A 25,318-nucleotide genomic window follows, 5' to 3' on the forward strand; every position below is an offset into this window, starting at 1 on the left:
GAACTTTTTTTTTTACTGAAGCACTAGCTGTATGCCTTTCTTTCGCGAATAATTTTTTCTTCTCTCTCTATTTTATTTCTCTCCTCGATCGTTCATCCTTCATGTTTAGATTGCTTGGAAAAACAAACAAGTCGACTCAGAATTTTTTTCCGCTTCACTACATTTCTTTCCACCCTGGCTTAACATCCTTTATGGGTTTAGGATCAGACAAGATTAACAAAAGCTTCAAAACTGTCAATCAACCCACAGAAGTTGGAGCTTGAAATCTTTAATTGACACATGACCCAATTACCTTTAATTCAATAATGCACGTGCGCAAGAAAAAACAATTTTTTTTTATGTTGGTGATTCAATTACAAATATGTTCAAAAAATGTGCAAATTTATACGAATCGCAATCGGCTAAGAGCAATATTTATAATTAAGTAAAGACTTTGGGGTGAAGTATTTAATTTAGAAGATTTGAAGCAGTTTAAAAATTACAATATCTAGAGAACACACAGCGCGGATGAATATCCAGTATTTGCTGAAAGTAGTCTTAAAGGATTTGACCCGAGTTCACGATATACATCTCTCACGGTATACGGCCCGAACATATACAACACATTACTAGCGAAGATATTGTCCGATTATATATATAGTTCGACGAGAAAATACCTAGAATTCAGGATTACAAGAGCCTAGAAATTATTCAGGCTGTAAGGATTCCGTGCACCATGGTGTGTTGTAGATGATATTCAGTCAACGGCAGAAATGGGCTGCCTTGAAACCTTTCTAGGAATACTCTGCCTCCTGGCGTTCGTACGCGGTAAGTTTTGGCGAAGCCTTTTCGTGCGAGCCCCGCTCCGTAGCTATATGAACGTGTATGGTGCTGATGTGTGTGTATACCAATGCGTGCATTTGGGATGGCTATGTACGCTTTGTACATGACCCGTGCGAAGTGAATCATATGATTTCAGTATATAGTCTAAAACCAATTTAGTAAAACACTATTACTAGGCGAATGGTGTACTGTTAAGACAGAACAAATACATACCCATACATTTTATTTATTAATTTATGTGTATTTTCTAGAATTTAGCTGTATGAATGAATCGAAATGAAGGATTTAAGCAGTTTAGATGGTGTGTTTTTGTTTTGATGGTGACGGTGCTCAACGGGAAAGATACGGGCGAGAGAATAAGGCTGTGCTGGTGTATGGTTGCCCGCCTGCGCACTTACATGTGTACTGTACGTGGGCCACTCATGTGTATGCATGCTTAATTTCTAGTGGTTGATGGAATGTTTTATAAAAACAAATAAGGAAAAGCTATATAAATTGTGTCAGTGATATGATCATAAATCTAAGTTGGGTTGTAAGTTATGTACTAAAAATCTCAGAAACACATTGAAAAATTGGTCCAAACGGTAACTACAGTCGTTGATATCAGGATTCTGTGTAGACCCTATATGATTGTAATTTGCTACAATTTTGTTGCCATTCATTTGAAATATCACTTCTCTGACTTTGTGGGAAGATATGTATGCCTACATATTGTACTAATTTAATTCTTACAGAGCTAATTCTTTACAGAGTGGAAGGTAATTTGTATTGTGGATGGCAGCGGTGGGATGTGAAAATGTTTTTGTGTCATTTTTACAAAAATTCGTAATTCCGAAGGTTAATTAATACAACGATTAGGTTTATTGAAGGATCCTACACATGTACAGTCAAACCTGTCTATAGCAACCGCTCAAGGGAAACACAAAATGTGGTCTTTGTAGACAGGTTCCTTACATGTTTCAATGAGAAACCATTTTTGAGGGAAATTAAAAAAACATGGTCTTTGTACACAAGTTGGCACTAAAGCAGGTTTGACTGTATATGTTATTCCAAAAGGGTTGTAGAAATTAATTCATAATATTCAAGCTGTGGCATGTGAGCCTTGGAAATGGTAGCCTACATATTGTAGCTACATTGTATAAACTATAATACATGTATACCTTTACCTTTACTTGAGATTCTGGAAGAATGCTGTGTTCTCAGCAGTCAGGCTTCCAGTTCAATTTCATTTTCTTCCTTCAATGTAGAGAAGAGGTATAACATAATGTACTGTACTACACTTTCCAGTGTGCCCTGAGCACCTCGCATCGATTGGTGGATATGAGCGCTATAGCAAAATCCAATACTTTTAGTTTAATAACCCGCTAATCAATACTTACCCGTACATGTACATGTATTTCCTGACATCAAGATGTGGCTTAAAATGTAGAATACCCCTCCAATAGGGTTTGGGAGCATCCAACACCTAGGGTTAGAATTGTTTAGGGTAAGAGTTAGTGCCAGGATTAGGGTCAGTGTTACCTAAGAAATGCTAGTCTTTTGATTTTGTGTTGGTTAAAGCTTATCTGCCATAGTTTACAGGAGGGATTAAAGTTAAACCACTCTACAAGGTCACTGGACAGGTGGTTATCTCATCAACTCAGCTCTTAGTTAACATAAGAAAAGAGGATCATGGGGGACCAATGGTCACCGATTAGGCATTGTTTGTTATATAGAGGGCACAAGTAGCTACCAGAAGTGCAGTGGGCCTTTAACCTACAAACGTCCAGGGTAAATTTTTGTGGTGTGTGGTATTCTAGAGTTGCTGCCAAGATGTTGATACAATACATAGCCCTGCTTTACCCTAGCATGGCTACCGTGATAAGGGCGCACAAGCGTTTAAGATATTTCATCCTACTGGATGGTGGGTACCCATTTACCACACCTGGGTGGAGAGTGGCAAACATACAGTAGATTAATATCTTGGCAAACGAGTCAGGACACTGGTACCCAAGTGAGACTTGAACAGCGAATCATAAGATTCACAGTCCAATGACTTATCCACGTCCACTAGAGTACGTCTAGACAGTAATTGTATACCGGTAGTCCGGTACGGTACCATATAATGATACACGTACATCAGCCACTTAAGAAATTGGTAAGTACAAATGGCCTTCACTTAACATGTACATGTAGTTATATGTCCAAGGTAAAGTACATTAATTAGCATCCGCATTTCCCTTGAAGACACTTCATAAAGGTTCGAAGTACGAATTTCATAATCGTTTCTTTGATGAGGGCCGCTGTTTATCTTGAATAGAACACACACAAGTACATGAGTGGGATATTGATGTTTTCAGAAAAGAAATCCTGCCGAGAAAGTGTACTTCAATTACCTGTACAAGTATACATGTACTCAGAACAGAATGTCTGAACCTCTTAGATTATCAAGTAAAGAACTAAAATTGATTCTTAGTTTCTTGTCCAGTTTTTCCAGTATTATACAGGCAGGAAATTGATTTCTTAGATGTTTACCGTAGTCTAATGTCTAGTGTCTAGTCCATCTTAAAATTGAAATACTGATTCACTTCCAGTTTCAAGAATAAAAGAGGGACTGGAGTCTGGAGTGGAGAATATGAGGGCTCTTAAAGAGTATGTTTAAAAAAGATTAGAACAAAACATACATGTATGATGTACATTTGAGCAGTATAATTGATTTCTAAATTGCTTTATAGTCAAGTGTCTACAGTCAAGTCCTTCTTGAAATGCTAATTCATTACCAGGTTAAAAAAATAGGATACTGTAGTGGAAAAAGATGAAATGATTTAGCTTTTGGAAAGTCATACACTAAAAACATGCACATGATATACAAGAAAGAAAAGAATGAAACATACTGTACATGATGTAAGTGACTAATTAATGCTATGGTCACATTACCCAAAAGTAGCCTGCTCGGTGAGTTGTGACCATACATGTACATGTAGTTGATTTCTAAATTGCTTAGCAGTAGTCAAGTGTCTACTTTTCATTTCTTGAAGAAATACTGATGCAAGAATTTTGTCATGTTTGCTACCAGTATTTTCAAACTGAATAAATTTGATATTTATAACTTAATAAATTTACATGTACATCTCTGCAGGTATATGTAGGTTTGTATGTGTAGCAAACAAGTCACCAACTGTATAAATACATGTATGTAATGTCAGTGGAGTATAGGAATCTTCCTGCCGATTATTTACGCTGCAATAAAACTTCTGAACTTGAAGGATATAACGATCATATAAAGTTATTGCAATTCCATAAAAAACCTGGAACGTCTATTGAAGAATATATTTTAAAGAGAGGTGGCAATAAATATGTTTGCCTCTTAATCCCCGAGGTTGTAAATAAATGTCACCGAACTGGCCTGTGGTCGTTAGAAATGTTCACGAGCCGGGACATTGGAATGTGTACTGTGTGACATACAGATGCTTAAATTCAGGAACCTGGGGGGTGTTTCACAAAGATCCTAAAGTCGAACTTGACTCTAAGTTGGACTTCAAATTATGAAGAACTACATGTATTTGTAGTTTAAATAAAATATATTCAAAAGTGAAAATTCAAGTTTTTAAGACTTTTTATACATTCTCCATCAAGAACATGAAATATCCTTGATAATAGAAAGTATGAATGATTTGAATCAACATTTGATGCCTAAAATAACTTTTACAAAATATTTTCATAAATGCTAAGGCTTTCCATAACTCAACTGTTAAGTCCAACTTAGAGATAAGTTTAACCTAGGATCTTTGTGAAAACACACCCCAGGAACGTGTCATACTCTTGCAGTTTTTTGTTTTGTTCTCAGATGCTCTGTAAATTATGAAGTAAAACTACTCTAGAAGAAAGCAAACAAATCAGAGAAGCACATTAGCACACTGGTGAAAGTTTTATTGAAACTGGACCAAATTTAAAAAAAGTTATGAATTAAAAAATAGATGTAATCACTATACATGTATGGGTTCTTCAAATTGGCTGAATCGGTAATGTCTCTGTGATGTAGTGGTGGACAACATTCCTATTTATTTTAACACACAAAATGACTAAAATCTGAATTTTTCAAAACTTGTATGACTCTAGATGGTCTTTTCTTTTGATAAGGGTCAGGGGTCAAATTGCCCTTCAAATTGTACATGCATCTTTTATCAAAGTCCAGCAGTAATATAGCATTCAGTACTGTATTTGGGTGGTAAAATAGTGTTGAAGACTGCCGGTACAAAGAAATCTGAATGATATCATTCTTATCAAAAAGTTGTAATATATTTACCTATTTTTGTTTTCAGTACAGCTTCATAAACATGAAGCAAACTACATTTATGATATCAAAGTGTGGTGTCACATCATAACACTTCTAAATTTTCATCAGGTTTCCCTCTTCTCTTCTCTTCTCTTCATTCCTTTTCTTTTCTTGAACACAAATGGAAATGAAATTGAACTTGTCTACTGCTAATGGAAGTCATCAGTGCACCTTCTTGACAGCATAGGCTCGGCACAAAAGACTTGTAATCAATAAGCCTTCGTCAATGCTAGTATTATTTGGCTTGAATGAGCATCAAAAGCGAAAAAAGAGAAACATTTGATTTATAGTCTCCCCGGGGAAAATGAAGCTCTTTAGGAGTATTGTTCTTCGATAACAAAGTGAAAATAGAGTTTGAGAGGAATGGGGAAAAGGTTGCAAAAAGGAAAATAGAAAGCCAAGTGAACTGGAATTTTTTTGACAGTGCATTTTTTGTATGGGACCTCTTGATTTATAGTTTTGTTTATAAATTCAGTTGGTTGTTCGGTAAGTTTGCGGGTAGGCCTGTAGGGGAATTTCAAAATATGTTAAGTGTAAAGTGTAAGGCTCTTTTAAAGGAGGTAGGAGAGAAATGTTCAACTTCATGAAATTAATCTTGTGCATTCCTTTTTCGGACTATAATGATTTTTTTTCTCTCTGGGAGTTTATGCTACAATGATGTGACTTGCACATGTGATTGATGACTCTAATGTACGTTTTGGCTTTGTTACTGAATTATTTTATTGAAAATCATCAAAATATTCAAATTGGCAACACAAGGTCATCCATTTGCTTTTGGCCTGTTTCTGGAACAGATGGTGTCAGATGCATTTGATGATTTATTTATTCTTGTCCACAAATGTGGAAATAAGCTTTCCACCAGCTAACAGGCAATACAAGAAATCAAGACTGCAAAATAAAGTACAATAAAACACATACAAACAACCAAGAAAATATCTGTTCACAGTAAACAAATCCCCATGGTCTTCTCATGATTGTTATTCACCTACTCAAACTTCTTTCTTTATTAAAACATTATTTTGCTTCTACTAGGTATATCTTCTCTTAGCTGATTTCTTTATCTTTCTATGCTCATTTCTCGGGCCCCTATACATTTTCTACCAAAATCGTTATAAAAGCACATGTCATTTATTTGTACCGGTAATCTTAATCATCCAGTGTAAGTTTTGTTGGATTCTGTGAGAATTTATTTTCTATCATAACCAGAACTCGTAAAAGTACCGTATGCTCACCTACAATTTGTCATCTCAAGCTCAAAGATTAAGAAAGAGAAATTATAGACATAACACGTAGGATGATAATTTGAACATCTACTCCTCAGGACTGTGTATACGTACACAACTATCATGTTTTCCTTTCTAGTTTTCAATTAACCTTCGTGTATCTTTGGTGTGTACATCTTGTAATGATCGTGCAAGATGCATTAGCCGTTAATGTGAAATAATGAGGAATCCATGCAGATAGTGCACTAGACCTCCAGACCTGTTCATCATCATTTCTTCCAGCGAGATGAGAGGGGGAGGGAGAGAGAGAGAGAGAGAGAGGGGGGGGGGGGGGAAGAGAGAGAGTGTGAGAGAGAGTGAGAGATATATATGTAGGGGAGGGGAGGGAGAATGAGAGAAAAGGAGATGAGAGAGGGAGGGAGAGAGAGAGAGATGGGGGGGGGGTTGGAAGAGGGAGAGAGAGAGTGTGAGAGAGAGTGAGAGAAATATATGTAGGGGAGGGGAGGGAGAATGAGAGAAAAGGAGATGAGAGAGGGAGGGAGAGAGAGAGAGAGAGAGAGAGAGAGATAGGGGGGATGTTGGAAGAGGGAGAGGGAGAAAGAGAGAGAGTGTGAGAGAGAGTGTGAGAGAAATATATGTAGGGGAGGGGGAGGGTTGGAGGGAGAATGAGAGAAAAGGAGATGAGAGAGGGAGAGAGAGAGAGAGAGAGAGATAGGGGGGGGGGGAGGTTGGAAGAGGGAGAGGGAGAAAGAGAGAGAGAGTGTGAGAGAGAGTGAGAGAAATATGTGTAGGGGAGGGGGAGAGTTGGAGGGAGAGGGAGAGAAAAGGAGTGGGAGAGACACAGACTCAGGTGGGTGGAGGAGAAAGAAATAGTGATACAGATGAGATGGGGAAATCAGGTAGTGAAAGAGAAGGACAGCGCTGGGGAGATGGAAAGAGATGCAGAGAGAGAGAGAGAATGAGAGAAATTGAGAGGCAGGCCTGTAAAGGAGCGATAAATACACATACAAGCATTTTTTGTGGGGGGGGGGTAGGGGTGGGATGGGATGGGGAGATTTAAAGGCTCATTTCAATTGTGTGTGTGCACATACTTTTGCTTTGAAGAACGAACTTAAAGACAGCTGATCATTTTGTTCTTTGGGAATTGCAACCACAGTAGATATCTTAAAAGCAATGAACATGATTCTGTACTAGTACATGTCTACTCTTTTTAATGCCATGGATAGTTTTTTTAAAATCAAAAATTGCCATCGTGGAATACATAAGCATTTTGCTTCTTTATTGCAGGCAGAGCCAGAGGAAAGATAACAAATGTACATACATGTACATCCGGTAGCTTTCTTTTTCGTAAATAAGGTACTTTGTATCAGGCTGGAGCTTCAGCATTTAAAATACATCTCTGGTAGAGAAGTCATCACTTTCTCAAAAGGACGAAGTCTGGCCAACAGACTACACGTAGGCTCCACGGCGCCTACCGTCTCGGCTCGCGATATCTGCGCCACACATGTGATGCCTGGCTAAATCATTGCCGGGACCGATCACGCATACATGCATTTTGCATACATGCATGCCTCGAAAAAACATACATACATGACTGTACCCGGTACATTTATGACGGGCTGTCCTGACAGGCAAGTTCAGAGTACTTTTTGAGGCTGGATTTTTACCTGTATTGTACCGGAGATGTCGTGTTTTAATAATCACATGCGAGGAGATGGTCGTTGGTAAGGGAGGGGTGGGGGGGGGGGGGGTTGTTAGAAGATGCAGACAAGTGGATACCCATTCTAGGTAGTCCATTATTCCAAGATTCTGATTTACTTGCTGACATAATGAAATTACATCCATGTATCTGTGCATACATACATGGACACTTACAAACATGAACAGGTTGTACATGTATCTTTGGTTTTGAACAACTGAAAAAAGGTGTTCTTTTGTGCTCATTCTGGATTATTAATGTAAACAAAAATGATATTCCCTTTGGCTATAACGTTGTCGCTGTTTTCACAAAGTGACGGTAGTGAAAAATAATTGCATTCACTTTGCGTTACGATTTTCCTCACTACCGTCACTTCGTGAAAACAAGGACGACATGTATGTTATCCTTCCACGTTATGTTATCAGGTGATCAGCTGGTAGAAGGTTCAAAATTATTAACATAGGCACACTAATCAATTTGAAATTCAATTGTGACATACAACACAAAAATACAAATGCATGTACATGTACATGTAGCATAGGAAAATTACAGTATTTAACCATTATATATGATTATTTGCCAACATTTATCTTTAAAAGGCATTACACTTAAGATAAAAAATTTGTACAAGCACAACTAAAAAACTAAACAGATTCATGTATGATATAAACTGAAGGGTCCTGTAGCCCATATTATATTCTACAGGATACCAATTTAAAGGTAAAGACCAGTATTGGAAACGCCCCAATTTCAAAAAATTAAATGGAAGCTCTCATTACCAATCATGTGAAAGAATATGTTTTGACTAATACATGATGATAACAAATTTGCCGGGAAACCGCCTACTACATGTAATTGATATATTTGGTAAATTGGTTTATCTATTGGACTGTGAGAGATAAACGCACGTGTCGCGCATGTGTGCGTATAGTCCCATATACATCTTTCTGTGTACAGTGCTTGTAAATTTACGAAGACTGGACCAAATTTCTTATCATTTTGATGATTCCAGAACCTTGCAGTACACACCAATACTTATATGCTAGATGATCAACATTTTCTGATCGATTTCACAACGTTTCTTTCACAATGCAATCGCATGACCAGAACTGGTCTTTATCTTTAAGCCAAATTATGTGCTTGCATTGTACATGGACAGTAACTCTTCTTGATGTACAGTTTTATGCATGCAATCATATTTTGTTTTACATCTTACTGACCAAACGGCCCCAGACAATATGAGTGGTTTTATATACCATTTTGATCAGGGATTCAGATGAATTTCATCCAGCTTCTCTCTCTCTCTCACTCTCTCTTTCTCTCCCCCTCTCCCTCTCTCCCCTCTCTTTCTCTCCCCTCTCTTTCTCTCCCCTCTCTTTCTCTCCCTCTCTCCCCTCTCGTTCTCTCCCTTTCTCCCCCTCTCTTTCTCTCCCTTTCTCCCCCTCTCTTTCTCTCCCTCTCTCCCCCTCTCTTTCTCTCCCTCTCCCCCTTCTCTCTCTCTCTCTCTCTCTCTATTAAACTCTATTACTCTATTCTCTCACTCTCTCTCTCCCTTTCTCTTGTTTTTTTTCTTCTCTCTCTCTCTCTCTCTCTCTCAAAACCGTTTCATTACCAGTAGTCGAGATTACCTTTTAGAAGCTGCAGACGTGGAGTAATGCGGGGTGGATTTGCGCTGGCGCCCGGAGGGGTAATGTGCGCTATACTCCTGCATTAGGGCTCGACGGAGGAGGACAGAGAATGAGATAGATGCGTGGCCTGGGGGGGACTTAGCGTCATGTCGTTTGTCATGTAATGTACGACGTACCTGGCACATTGCCGCCGTCGTCCTCGTCGCTGCGAACATTTGCCATCGTCGTTGCCGGGCGTCGTGCATCAGGCACGCTAATGCGCTGCCGTCCAAATCAATATTTATGGCAGCAAAAGACGAGCGTAATATTCTGCAAGAGAGAGAGATAAAGAGTTGAGATTTGGGGGGATGTGCAAAATGTACATCGTGGCCGAGCTGCTGACAGTGTGTATGTGTGGCATGGTGGGGTTCCAAATCTTCAGATATATTGTAGATGCACATAGTATTTCACATACATGTGAGAAATTTATGCACAGACAAAATTGTGAGCTTTCTCTACTTATACTTTACATACATGTATGGCTGTATAATGTAATGTTACTCTATCTCAAGATAATGTCACCGCCAGCCCCCTTCCCTTCCCCCAAAATATATATATAATAATTAAAGACGAACTTATATATATATATAAACACTACTTTGTTGACATGAAATTTTTGATAGAGTACTAACTTTTGATTGATACAGAAGCATACACATATTGTCTGTTTGGAGCCAGGGAGACGTTAACTCATATACTTTAACACAGAGTCGATGCTCTTCTGTTTCTGAACAGACGATAATAATAATATAATAATAATAATCTTTAATTTTTTATATAGCGTTTACGGTAATACAAATGTCTCTAAGTGCTTTACAAATATACTTTGTAGAAACAAACAGTTTGCTCCAGATGTTATTATTTTCATTAAGGCCATTTTAGGATTGAAAGCATCTTCATTTTTGTAGCTGATTTCATTTCGATCAGAAAAAATTGTGTATTTCACAATGTCACAATTTGATGATGAACACAAAACAGTGTAAAAGGTATAAGATTTACCTCTTTAAAAATAAATTGTGACTAGAAAGTGATTAGGTGTTTTGTACAAAAGAGGTACATATCATACATGTGTAGGTACATAATGTAAGGTACTAATGGATATTGTAAACATAACAAGTCTGAAAAGCAAAGGATCATTGAGCGATAAAGGGGGTTGCCCAAAACTGCAAAGAAAAGAGGAGGAGGATGAATGCGAAATTGGAGAAGAGATTAGAAAGAAAAGAGAGAAAAAGATGTGGTAATAGATCTTCAGGTACTTCAATCATTCTCTGTACGGCCTACATGTGTATGAATATTAAAAATCATTTTTACATCCAAGATTTAATTATCTCCAAAAGCTGTTATTATATCCCAGATCCTAATTTCATTGCATCTCCACATGTGCATTTTCTCAGCCTATGGGTGCGTTTAATCGACACTTTTTCACCCTAGAATCACGGTTTCTAAAGACGTTTAGTTTAAAACACGGTTGCGTTCAAGCGAATTTTCTTCGGTCGTAAAAATAAACGTGTTTGAAAACACAAACATGAAACGCTGAAAAAGATGCGTTTTGTATCATGATTCAAAAGAATCACGGTCGCTAAAATTCGATTGAACGGACGGAGTTCTCAATCATGATTGCATGACGAAGCCTCTTCCGGTTTGGGAAAAACCGCGCGCCCGCTTTGCATGCAATTTGCGTTCACTATACCATCGTGGCCTGTTCCGTTATGTTATTCCTTGTTTTTCCTTCTATCATTTTCTCTTTCTGTCTTTCCTTATGTTATTCTTTGTTTCTTCTTTCTATTCTTATGTTATTCTTTGTTTTTTCCCTTCTATCACCTTTTCTTATGTTATTCTTTGTTTTTATCATTCTATCATTTGCTCTTTCTGTCTTTCCTTATTTTATTCTTTGTTTCTTCCTTCTATCACCTTTTCTTATGTAATTCTTTGTTTTAAGCATTCTATCAATTTCTCTTTCTGTCTTTCCTTATGTTATTCTTTGTTTCTTCCTTCTATTTTTATGTTTAAGTTTGTTTTTTCCTTCTATTACCTTCTCTTTTGTTATTCTTTGTTTCTTCCTTCTATTCTTATGTTATGCTTTGTTTTTTCCTTCTATCACCTTTTATGTAATTCTTTGTTTTAAGCATTCTATCACTCTCTCTTTCTGTCTTTCTGTCTTTTCTTATGTTATTCTTCGATTCTTCCTTCTTTCACCTTCTCTTATGTTATTCTTAGTTTTAATCATTCTATCGACTTTATCTTTCTGTCTTTCCTTATGTTATTCTTTGTTTCTTCCTTCTATCACCTTCTCATTCTTTGTCTTATTATTGCGATCTATGCTCAAAACAGCAGTCGACAGTCGGCCGTAAACAATTCCAGAAAGCGCGCGCCGAAGTTCCTGGGCCATACTGCGCAGTGTGATGCGCAGTGGTTTGGCTCGCAATGAGCTAGAATCAGCGTTGATGAAAAATCGCTTGAACGCAAACCGCAGTGACCTTGCTTTTTGTAACGGCGTTTTGAATTGTGATTCATGTTTGTGATTCTAGCTTCGAAAATTCGATTGAACGCACCCTATATCTAAAGCATAACGCGTGATATTTAAAAGCAATTCATTTAGAAAGGCCGTCACTCTTATTATAAACAATAATTCATTAAAAAGCACTATGAAAATCCATATTATTCATTAGTCAATATGGTTACCTACTTATAAATATACATTTCCTCTCTCCTTTCCGAGTTCTACTGCCACAAATCACAGACCAGCTGAAAAATAATAAAGACATCTCTAGCATTAAAGGGAAGATGTAGTCCATTAGTTATCAGTTACGACCCACAAATCTCATAATACACACAATTTTCGTCTTTTGTTATGAATACATGTACATGTAAATACCGTACATGCTGTATTTGAAGTCACCTTTTTCAACGACTTCTAGGTTTATATGTGTTTGTTGATAGTTTCTTCCACTACACAATCGCATGGTCAGTTAGAACACAACATTCTCTTTAATTCAGTAGTATAATAGACTCCTGTGGAGAGCGTATGAAATTAATATGGCTTAATTTGAAGGAGTATCGTCTTACCAAGAAGGGCTGCGTAATTGATTGATTGCGAAGCAGTCAGGCTGGGAAAATGGGAAGTCCATTTGTGAAGGCCCATTAGGCATGCGTAATTGAGAAACATTCATCAACGACTTGTGATGAAGTACATTGTAGATGGAAGACTCTGTGTTATATATTTATTCATTTTTACAAGGAGTTGCCTTTTTTTCTCAGAAAAAATAATAATGATATTATGACAAATGTTTATGAATCTATCTTGTCTGCAGCAACAATTTGCAGAAAAAGACTTATTGCATGATATTAATTTTGTGGGGATGATTACCATTCATCAACGAGGTGGTTTAGAAGAACAGGAAAACCTTCGTTTTATGTTTATTGTTTATCTTCATTTTCATTTTTAGTTTTTCACATGAAAGATCATAACGACTAATGTTCAGGATGATTTACATCGATCAAAAAGTATTTTAGAAGTAATGAAAAAGCTTTTGTGTGCTTTTTTCTTCATTTTTTTTTGAGGAGTCACCTTCTTTGCTCATGCAGGAGAAATCATAATGAATAATGTTTACGAATCCATCTTTGTCTGCTACACCGATTTGCAGAAATATCTTGTCTCTGCTACTACTAGTACTAATGATTTTCATGATTACGTACATTCATTAATGAGTAAAACTTAGAAAGTACACGTACCTGGAAGGCTGCATAACATTTTTTTTCTTATCTTATGAACGGATTTGCCTTCATTTTCTTCAGAAAAATCTTAATGCCAATTTCGTTCATAATGTATTTGCTTCATCTCGCTCGCTTCAGTGATGCTGCACTCTGTCTATTGATTTTCATGTAGTTACATGTAGCATGTTTGTTGTATTTTTCATTGTTCAGAGTACCGATATCCACGCATGTAGGATGACCTTGCATTAATGATCATGAAATGAAATAATTTTCTCTTGAATACTTGTATCAAATTTTTGTAAATATTTTTATACGAAGATTAAAAGTAATTAATGTGATCTGTGACTGAAAATGCAACTGGAGATTTTTGTACAGTAATTGTAAAAGTTACGCTATCCTCCTGTACGTCATACAGTGTACATGTACATGTGAATGTGTATGTATTGTTGTACATGTATGTAGTTCTAATAGGCCTATATGATGGTTCTCTACTTTAGACATGTAAGCTTACAATGTATGTACCAAGTAAATCCAGGGATCTACATGTACAATGCCATTTCCTGCGTATTCTGTAAGAGTGTAAGAAGGCTATTGTTGTGTAGTATTTTCTTGAGAAAAAACTTGAAAGATTGAGTAGCCCCATGCAGAGAGCACGGTAAGCTGTCTTCCTTGTAATCCCTTACTAATGAGCCTGGGCTTTTTGGAAGTGTTCAGTTGCCCCCCTCTTGGGACCAAGGGGGGCTATTCAGCACCCCTATACCCTATAATCAGGCCCCCATTATGACCCATGTATTGTTATAGGCAAGAAGCCAGCCAAGATTTGTGGGGCATGTACTATAACACTGCAGCATGCACATCAACAAAATGGGGGAGATTGTATATATTGGGTCAGTGTTTCAGAGCCCATTGTGATAAAATGGACTCACTGTGTATACACACAAATACCATTCTGTGTGTGTCCCCTATTGAATCTGGTGTGTGTGTGTGGATATGGAGTACATAGAGTGAGTGCTTGTGATTTTGGTGGTGTGTATACATACATGCAAAGATTGGTGGAAGATTGGCCAATGCCATGTTCACATTCACCAGAGTTGATGTATTTATTTGGGTCAATCAATGGGTAGCCTATTACCGGTATCTTGAATTCCTTGTGTGAGATTCATGGGTGCTTTGTTTATGAAATTTAGGAAATGAACAGCCCTTTGATTGCAAAATATATGACACACAAATTGGTAAACCTGGACCTTTATTTACATGTAGATCTGACCAACTTTGCATGCATTTTATGTTGCATATTTTATTTTACTCATATTCTGACAGTGGCAAAACACATATGCTGGGACTATATACATGTATGTACATGCATGCTCAGATATTTAGACAATCTAAATTAAATTGTTTTGAATTAACTAAATGTCTGACTTTGTCATTATATACTTTTTTTTAATGATTTATCAAACTGTCATTCTCTGAATTCCGAAATTTTTGAGAAAAATGATACATGTACATGCATAAAGAAAAGATATTATATTTCTAGTGAACCTACATGTATTATATAATATAACATGTACGTGTAAGGTGCTTATTTGCTTATATTTGCATTTATAGGCGATAATGATTATAGTATTTCCATATCAGGTCCACATATATATAAAAGTAACAGTAACATTATCGGTACCTGTATAATCTTTAAAATCAAATACAATATATTCATCTTTGTTACTGGGACCACCAAGACAATCCCAATGATAAAATCACTCATCTTTGAAAATGTAAACACACCAAGACTTCTGCATTGAGATGCATTCATGCATTGTGGGCATCTTTGGTAGAGGGTTCAGTTTCTCAAGAAACAGTCACTTTTATTACGTTCATTCTAAGAAAATCTACTTCGTCTTGGAACTTGCATCCCCTGCATCTAACGCATGTACAGTACATGTACATTATATAGGCCTATTGTGTATTTACATTGTAGCTCTATTGTGTTTACAATGTACATAACTTGATTTCAAGAAAAGTCAATGGTGCATAGTCAATGTAAAATTTACCTTCAAGCTTTAGATGTACTTTTAACAATTTGACATTGCCATAAACTTAGCTGTTTTTTTTGGCAGTTTTGACTTCTGCAAAAGAAAGTAATCAGGTCCTTATGAATTATTAGAAAAATTGTCATTGCCATTGACAGTGTGTAGCAACGATTAGTCAGTGAATTAACCCTGTTCATGATAAGTAAAGCCATTTCAAGTTTAATAGAGGAATGATTAAAATAATAACAATAATAACGAAATTCCAGACTTCTGTTATCAGCCATGATTCTTTTGGAACGATTTCTATTTTCTAAACTGTCTCGGCTCTTAATACCTGTACATGTACATTTAGAATTTGGGAGATAAATGTGTGTGTCCACGAGTTGTTACAATGTCATGAAGTACACTTTGAAAAATCTTTATTCTGCTGACGTTCTCTCCTTTACTCTCCCTCTGCAGCAAATACACAACTCCTCTTCGCAAACCGGCGCGATGTACAACTCCTCACCGTGCCCGCTTCCAACTTCACGCAGGCGTCTTCCCTCCCGGTCGTCGAAGGTCTCAAAGATGCGGCGGCGGTCGACTTCCTCTTTTCCGAAAACCTCGTCTTCTGGACGGACGTTAGCTTGGAAGCGATCAAAAGAATGTTTTATAACGGCTCAGAGGTCGTGGAGGACGTTATTACGACGGGGCTCGTCGCCCCAGACGGACTTGCCTGTGATTGGGTGAGCCGGAAATTATATTGGACTGACGCAGATACAAACAGAATAGAAGTCAGTGAGATAGACGGCAGCTCAAGAACAGTCTTATTTTGGAAAGATTTACATCTGCCGAGAGCAATAGCGTTAGATCCAGAACATGGGTAAGTTATAAACAATTTACGTACTTAGTTTCAAGATTAAACAAACTCGGCAGTATTTCATGAAATCGTCATAAGTACAAGTTCGTGGACAACCTATTTAAATGCGTGTATTAAGTTTATCGTGCGTTTCAATGTATTCAATTTTTACCTTCTATTGATATTTCCTGGTGCGCTCAAATAAAAACCATAAAAGTGTACTTTCCCTTTAAAGTATGAGGCATCTGCATGATTCTAGATGTAAAAACTCAAGGATGACACGAGTTGTTGAGACCGTCCCTATTGCACAGGAAACATTTTCAATATTCCTCCCTTTTTATGCCTCCGTTACGAAGTAGCCGGAGGCATTATGTTTTCGGGTTGTCCGTCCGTCCGTCTGTACGTACGTCTGTACGTACGTACGTCTGTACGTACGTACGTCCCGTTCTCGTGATCGCGTTATCTGAAGAACCGATTGATGGATTCCTGCCAAACTTTGGTCATGTATGTATCTTGCAGAGCCGATGAACTGATTAGATTTTGGGGTTACGATGTCAAAGGTCAAAGGTCACAGGGCTCATTATGTATGCAAAAACAGCTCGTGATCGCGTTATCTGAAGAACCGATTGATGGATTCCTGCCAAACTTTGGTCATGTATGTATCTTGCAGAGTCAAAGAACTGATTAGATTTTGGGGTCATGAGGTTAAAGGTCAAAGGTCACAGGGCTCATTATGTATGCAAAAACAGCTCGTGATCGCGTTATCTCAAGAACCGAGTAATGGATTGCTGCCAAACTTAGGTCATGTATGTTACTTGCAGAACCGATGAAGTGATTAGATTTTGGGGTCACGAGGTCAAAGGTCAAAGGCTACAGCGCACATTATGTATGCAAAAACAGCTCGTGATTGCGTTATCTCAAGAACCGATTGATGGATTGCTGCTAAACTTAGGTCATGTATGTTACTTGCAGAGCAGATGAACTGATTAGATTTTGGGGTCATGAGGTCAAAGGTCAAAGGCCACAACGCACATTATGTATGCAAAAACAGCTCGTGATCGCGTTCTCAAGAACCGATTGATGGATTCCTGCCAAAATTAGGTCATGTATGTTACTTGCAGAGCCAATGAACTGAGTAGATTTTTGGTTCATAAGATCAAAGGTCAAAGGTCATGGGCTCATTATGTATGCAAAAATAGCTTGTGAACACATTCTCATTAGAACTGACAGATGGATTACTATTTAACTCAGGACATCTTGCAGAGCCAATGAACTGAGTAGATTTTAGGGTCATGAGGTCAAAGATCAAAGGGTCATATATGTATATGAGAAATTGCTTGTAATCACGATATTCTGAGAACCTGTTAATGGATTACAATTGAACTTGAATTCGAAAAATGTCTTCTGTTTTGGTTTGTAAAATTGCTCTATGACGGAGGCATCATTTTCGACTGCGCGCAGTCAAATTCCATCTAGTTTTTAATGTTTATCGATTCATATGTTCATATAATTGTTTTGCTGTGGTAAACTCAATACCAAAAGGGTGGACTTTCCCTTGAAACTCATGGGCCTATTTAATTTTATTATGCCTCCGTTACGAAGTAGCCGGAGGCATTATGTTTTCGGGTTGTCCGTCCGTCCGTCCGTACGTCCGTACGTCCGTACGTCCGTACGTCCGTACGTCCGTCCGTCCGTCCGTACGTCCCGTTCTCGTGATCGTGTTATCTGAAGAACCGATTGATGGATTTCTGCCAAACTTTGGTCATGTATGTTACTTGCAGAGCCGATGAACTGATTAGATTTTGGGTCACGAGGTCAAAGGTCAAAGGTCACAGGGCTCATTATGTATGCAAAAACAGCTCGTGATCGCGTTATCTGAAGAACCGATTGATGGATTCCTGCCAAACTTTGGTCTTGTATGTATCTTGCAGAGCCGATGAACTGATTAGATTTTGGGGTCACAAGGTCAAAGGTCACAGGTCACAGGGCTCATTAGGTATGCAAAAAGAGCTCGTGATCGCATTATCTCAAGAACCGATCAATGGATTCCTGCCAAACTTTGGTCATGTATGTATCTTGCAGAGCCGATGAACTGAATAGATTTTGGGGTCACGAGGTCAAAGGTCAAAGGTCACAGGGCTCATTATGTATGCAAAAATAGCTTGTGATCGCATTCTCATTAGAACAGATTGATGGATTCCTGCCAAATTTTGATCATGTATGTATCTTGCAGAGCCAATGAACTGAGTAGATTCATGGGTCATGAGGTTAAAGGTCATGGGCTCATTATGTATCCAAAAATAACTTGTGAACGCATTCTCATTAGAACTGACAGATGGATTACTATTTAACTCAGGACATCTTGCAGAGCCAATGAACTGAGTAGATTTTAGGGTCATCAGGTCAAAGATCAAAGGGTCATATATGTATATGAGAAATTGCTTGTAATCACGATATTCTGAGAACCTCTTAATGGATTACAATTGAACTTGAATTTGAAAAATTTCTTCTGTTTTGGTTTGTAAAATTGCTCTATGACGGAGGCATCATTTTCGACTGCGCGCAGTCGAAGTTCCATCTAGTTTATTTAACTGTAAAATCTGTAAGATGACCTGGGTTTTGTTTGGCCCATCCCTAATGCAGAGGAAACATTTATCAATATTCCTCACACTTTTACTGTTCATGGATACGTTCATCTCATTTTCCGCTGCGGTCACCTTGAAATCAAAAGGGTGGACTCTCCCTTTAAAGAATTTGGCCTCTCCATGATTCTACATGTATTGTACTCTGTATGTTAAAACTTGAAAATGACTCGAGTTTTGTTGAGACCATCCCTAATGCACAGGAAACATTTTTTACTGTTCATCGATATGTTCATCTAATTTTTATTCTGCGGTCACCTTGAAACCAAAAGGGTGGACTCTCCCTTTAACCAATATGGATGCAAAAACTTGGAGATGATAGAAGTTTTGTTGAGACCGTTCCTAATGCACAGGAAACATTTTCAATATTTCTCACATTTCTACTTTTCATTGATATGTCTTATAATTTTTCTTCTGCTGTCACTTTGAAACAGAAAGGGTGGTCTTTCCCTTTAAATAATATGGCCTCTGCATGATTCTAATGTATTCTGGATGCAAAAACTTGAAGATGATAAGAGTTTTGTTGAGACTGTCCCTAATGCACAGGAAACATTTTCATTATTCCTCACAGTTATACTGTTCATCGATATGTTCATCTTAATTTTTCTGCTGCGGTCACCTTGATACTAAAAGGGTGGACTTTCCCTTTAACCAATATGGCCTCTGCATGATTCTATTGTACTCTGGATGCATAAACTTGAAGATGACAGGAGTTTTGTTGAGACCATCCCTAATGCACATCAACCATTTTCTATATTCCTCACATTTTTACTCTCCATCGATATGTTCATCTAATTTTTCTGCTGCGGTCACCTTGAAACCAAAAGGGTGGACTTTCCCTTTAAAGAATAAGGCCTCTGCATGATTCTAATGAATTCTGGATGCATAAACTTGGAGATGACAGGAGTTTTGTTGAGACCGTCCCTAATGCACAGGCAGCATTTTCCATATTCCTCACACCATGAACCACCACAGGGTACAACCCAGTCGCCCTGGGAAGACCGCTGGTGCCTCTTCGTAGAAAAACACTTCCCCATCGGCTCCACGTCGGTCCACTCTGTGTACGGCAGATTGGATTGTAGATGATCACAGCTTCTTAAAACTGAGTATGACATGCATGTACTAGTATGATAATGAATAAGTAGATTGGATTCCTTCTTTGAAGGCATGTTCAGTTGTGCAGAAACAAATGTATGATGTGGTAAACTGGCAAAATTGACTCCAAAAGCTGCTGCGGTTTATCTAAAAACTCATTCATATAATGATGAGATAAACTTTTCCTTTCAACTTCTTCTAATAACCATGTTGTTTCAGTAGACACTTCTCTTAGTTCACTGTGTTATCGGCACTGAAGCCAACTACAGATTACCAGCAGTAGACAAAGCTGCCACAAAAGAAACTGCCACAGGTTCTTTTAAAGAGAAGGTTGAGTTCTGGGAAGAGGTGAAAAATAATTTGTGAACTTTATCATTCTTATTATGCAAGTTTGGAAGAAATTCAGATAAGACATGTTCCCTGAAAAGCATGGCTCTTCAAATGCCTTCATATTCTAAATATGTCATGTTCATCGTAAAACTCGGGGGGGGGGGGGGTAGGTTTTTACGCCACGTGTTCGTGTAGTCCCATATACATCTTTCTGTGTATAGTGCTTGGAACTTTACCAAGACTTGGCCAAATTTCTTATCATTTTGATGATTCCAGAACCTTGCAATACACACAAATTCTTATATGCTAGATGATCAACCTTTTCTGGTTGATTTCACACCGTTTCTTTCACAATGCAACTCAACTTCATCTTTAAATGTGCAACAAAGTCATGTACATTGTACCTGTACATGTTCATATACTGTACATGTAGCTACAGTACGTGTTTAAGATACAGAAATATGAAATGTATTAAACTTTTTTTAGTGAGAAGCAGAGTTTTATAAAATACTTGCCTTAAGTACGTGTACCCAAATGATTCATACCGGTAGTTAAAACTAATCTAAACTTCTAAAGTTTATGTTGAAATTGAATTCCATTTCAGGGCCAGTTGGCTTGAAGTTATGCTGAAATTGTCTGTTCATGGAATAGATTTGTGATAGGCTCATGAATGTAATTGTAAACAAATGATATGAACATGTATAGCAACAAAATCTTATCTGCAAATATACAACACGGACACTGTGGTTGCATACACTGTATAGGCCCGTCTTCACTATCTCAAGATTGCCAAATATCCAGCTATTTGAACTATCCCGATCGCAAACTATCCAGCTAATTGCGTCTTCATTAGAACGAAGTAGCAAATTAGCTGGATAGTTGGTCGGGATAATATCCCAAGATATCTTGGGATAGTTTGTAAAATATCCTACTATTTGGCAAACTATCAAGCTATTTGTCCCGTGCGTCTTCACTAGACCGAAGATTCGCAATATACGCTATGCTGAGCAAAATATCTCGAGCTAATTTCTCAAGGTCGAGTTTCAAGTTTCGAGGTCGAATCTCGAGATAGTGATGACGCGATTTGTTACTTCGGGATTATTTCCCAAATAGCGGGCTATTTGGCAATCTCGAGATGATGAAGACGCAGCTATTTTTGTCTTGGTATTTACTATGAGGTTTTGGAATCATCAAAATGATAAGGAATTTGCCCAATTCTATCTTGCTCAAATTCCCATGCACTGTACACAGAAATGGGACTGCACAAACGGGACAGCACAAACATGTGGCATAAATCCATGACTTTCAGCTGTTGTCTTACAGTATTTGAATTAGAGGGAATCGAAGAGCCATCTTAACACTTCAGGGGACATTATTTATGTAATACTCTTCTACACTAAGTCTAACATAAAAAGAATAAAAAGTTCGCAAATTAGATTCCACCCTTTCCCAGAACTCAAGCTTCTCTTTAATCCAGCTCTACACAGCCATACATATTCCTTTAATGCACATGTACTACTACATTGTAGTTCAGTAGTATTTTAACGACTTTATGACAACTAATTGCAAATTGTCCTCGGATGCTTTGCTGGTCATTCAACCGAGGAGTCTCATGAAGTAGACCATTCAACTCCCAGTTTTATGATATTGTCCTAGCAATGGGCCATATAAAATGGAGTGGTGAATTCTGTACTTGGTGTACTTTTAAAGGGGTATGTACATTGTTTACATGTAGATGTAGGTCCTACTACATGTATGTACATGTGCTAATCATTTGGGAGAGGGGGGCTGTTGTGAAAAACCTGTGTAAATGCCAGGGTAACATGTACTACAACACTTGGAAATGATACAATTTAACACTCTATAAAATTACAAATGTTACTACTGTATGTATATGGTGAGTAATTCAGGTACAGGTGTAGCCTGGATTTTGGATTCAAACAATAATTCAGATAATGTAAGACTAATTCGGCATACATGTGCAGTACAAACATGACAACAGGATATACACAGAATAAACATAGAATACAATGTATATCACATACATATTATTTAGTGCACTGCATGAGAGAGAGAGAACAATCCATTGAGTTTGAAGGTATGTTGAAACTTGGAACGGTAGATTTGTTTTGGTATTTTTTGTTTAATTTGCTTAAAGAGAAGGTTGAGTTCTGGGAAGAGGTGAAAAATAATTTGTGAACTTTATCATTCTTATTATGCAAGTGTGGAAGAACATCAGATAAGGCATGTTCCCTGAAAAGCATGGCTCTTCAAATGCCTTCATATTCTAAATATGTTATGTAACATCGTAAAACTCGGGGGGGGGGGGGGTAGGTTTTTTTACGCCACGTGTTCGTGTAGTCCCATATACATCTTTTTGTGTACATTGTTTGTAACTTTACCAAGACTTGGCCAAATTTCTTATCATTTTGATGATTCCAGAACCTTGCAATACACACACATTCTTATATGCTAGATGATCAACCTTTTCTGGTCGGTTCCACACCGTTTCTTTCATAATGCAATCACATCGGATTTATGTCTGCACAAATGCAGAAAAATTTTAGTGCTTGTATCGTGTAAGGTAGCAAATTGAGCGAAAAATGAACAATTCTTTGGAACTGCAATTGGAACACAATTCCGTTTCTAGAACTCTGCCTTTTCACATCACCAGGGGCCCGTTTCATAAAACTTTTTATCAATAACAAACGCTAAATTTCTATGACAAACTTGCTCTCAGCCAATCAAATGCCATGATTTCAGTAGCTTATAACAGACATTTTAACTTGTTATTGATAACAAGTTTTATGGAACAGGGCGCAGAGCTGTCCATCTCATGTGAAATGATGCACAAAGCCAAAGGTTGCTCTGCTCTAATGGGTAATGGCTGGAGGGAAAGACTAGCATTGACCTTTGACCTTGAGCTTGTCTGCCAGGCCTGTCAATCAAGCATTATTAATCTGTCAACCATTGTAATGTTGTTCTTGGCACATTCACTCTGGCCTCATTTTTATGCGCTTTCTTGACTCGGCATGTTCACACCGACCGACCGATCTCATTCCCACCGACCGCTCACGTTCAAATACAAGTATACAACGTTCTATAAAGTGGTTGCACTGTCCTCTACTACGTCTAAATCTTTGCTATACGTATAAGTAAATGCGTGACTAAGATTTTTTTTATAATCGTTGGCTGCTGAGAGCCTGTAAGGCATTCTTATGGGATTTTTTTTTTAATTATTGGAAATAATGAAGAGAAGAGCCTGTTTGAATTCTCATTCTTATGTGCTTTAAAAAATATATATACAAAAATCAGTGTAAAAAGAAATTTCATTCATAAAATGTTGTTCAAAAAAACTTCTCTTGGACATCGAGTAATTATATCCATGGGGCCCCACTACCCCGGCACACTTAAACTTTGCTCATGCATAATTGCATATGTAAGTTTTCTCTGCTTTTCACCCTTTTGAGAGAAACATTCTACATTTATAAGCATTCTGCATTTTCTTTTTTTCTTCAGATCCCTTAAAAAATGCTCAAGATGTAGGGAAGAAAGGCCCGAAATTTCAGCACATGTTGTGTCCATATTGTTGCATGACCAAATGTTTTTTTATCTCAGGAATTTATAAATGAAAAGAAGCTTTATAATTCTTAAATTAGCAGCAACTTGAAAGGTTCAAAATCACTGTTTTTTAAAAAACATAACTGTCATATTTTATACCTGACAACACAAATTTAGCTCATAACCATGCATACCGTTTTCAGAGACATAATATTTATTAGAACAGTAAAGGAAAATGTATAACTTCATGTTCATGTATTGCCAATTTGAACTAATTTTTGTGTCCTGAAAGGGTTAATGGTTCCTACAAACATCAAGTTTGATGGGACTGAACACACCTCAGTCCTTCACTCATTCTCTCGCTCCCATAACCTTCATAACTGTTGATGTATTTGTAATGTCAGGAATGCCGGAGTGTCACGACTCATTCTCTCCCCCATTCGTCACCTTCTCTCTCCCCCATCAGTAGCTATGTTTACACGGGACCCTAGTAGTTTTAATCTTAAGGTTGTGACTTGTTTTCTCACCCATTCGTAACCTTCTCTCTCTCCTTCATAACTAAAGTTCACACAGGAATCCTCATAGTTTTAAACTTAAAGTTTGCAACTTATTCTGTCCTCCATTCGTCACCTTCGCTCTCCCCTTGGTAGCTATATTTACATGGGACTCTCATAGTTTTAAACTTCAGTTTGTGAAAATTCCGAGATTTAAAATAGGTTCACATGGCAGTCCAAAAATCTGAAGTGTAGCTTGTGGTATTAAACTCTTTTGATGTTATCTTACGAATCATGCAGATACACTTCTTGTTTCGAAACTTGAAGTTTACTTGAAGTTATACACCATGAGTGATCTTATTAGCCATGTTCACAGGGGACCTCAGTACATGTAGGTTCTAAGTTTGCAAAATCCTTGTCGTAGTTTTTGCATTTACATGAGATGGCTCGTGGTTTATAACTTCGAGTAAACCAAAAGTTTTGAAACAACGTGCATCTACACAGGTACAAGACAACTTCAGTGTTTAAAACCACAAGCTAAACTTTAAGGTTACACTCTCTGATGCGAACCTAGCTAAAAAGAACATACTGGTAACTTTTTATTGATTTTATTGGCACATCACCCAATTCACTCTTCCTTCTTTCATCTGTCTGGTTTGCTCGCCATTAGCATAACTTCCACTTTCTACAGCTTGTCAACTAAAGTGAAATTAAAAGGCTATCCATCACTCCCAAATCTCTTGTCCTTAGAAGTTTGTGGTTCCATCCATGTATACTATATTAAAAACAAAAACCTTAAAGGTAAAGACCAGTATTGGAAACGCCCCAATTTCCAAAAATGAAATGGGAGCTCTTATTACCAATCATGTGAAAGAATATGTTTTGACCAAC

The 25,318-nt window shown here is 37.6% G+C and overlaps 1 protein-coding gene across 1 annotated transcript in view; it reads left to right on the plus strand.

Moving 5' to 3' along the window:
- The first annotated feature begins 552 nt into the window (after positions 1-552).
- Positions 553-25,318, plus strand: part of LOC590395 (low-density lipoprotein receptor-related protein 6) — a 62,721-nt gene continuing 37,955 nt past the window's right edge. The window contains exons 1-2 of the mRNA XM_030989263.1: positions 553-807; positions 15,927-16,329. Coding sequence (XP_030845123.1) covers positions 753-807; positions 15,927-16,329 — 458 coding nt within the window. The 5' untranslated portion in view covers positions 553-752. The remainder of the gene's footprint in view (positions 808-15,926; positions 16,330-25,318) is intronic.

Source organism: Strongylocentrotus purpuratus, unplaced genomic scaffold, assembly GCF_000002235.5.
Source record: "Strongylocentrotus purpuratus isolate Spur 01 unplaced genomic scaffold, Spur_5.0 spur5_scaffold_18, whole genome shotgun sequence".
NCBI classification, from domain to species: domain Eukaryota; kingdom Metazoa; phylum Echinodermata; class Echinoidea; order Camarodonta; family Strongylocentrotidae; genus Strongylocentrotus; species Strongylocentrotus purpuratus.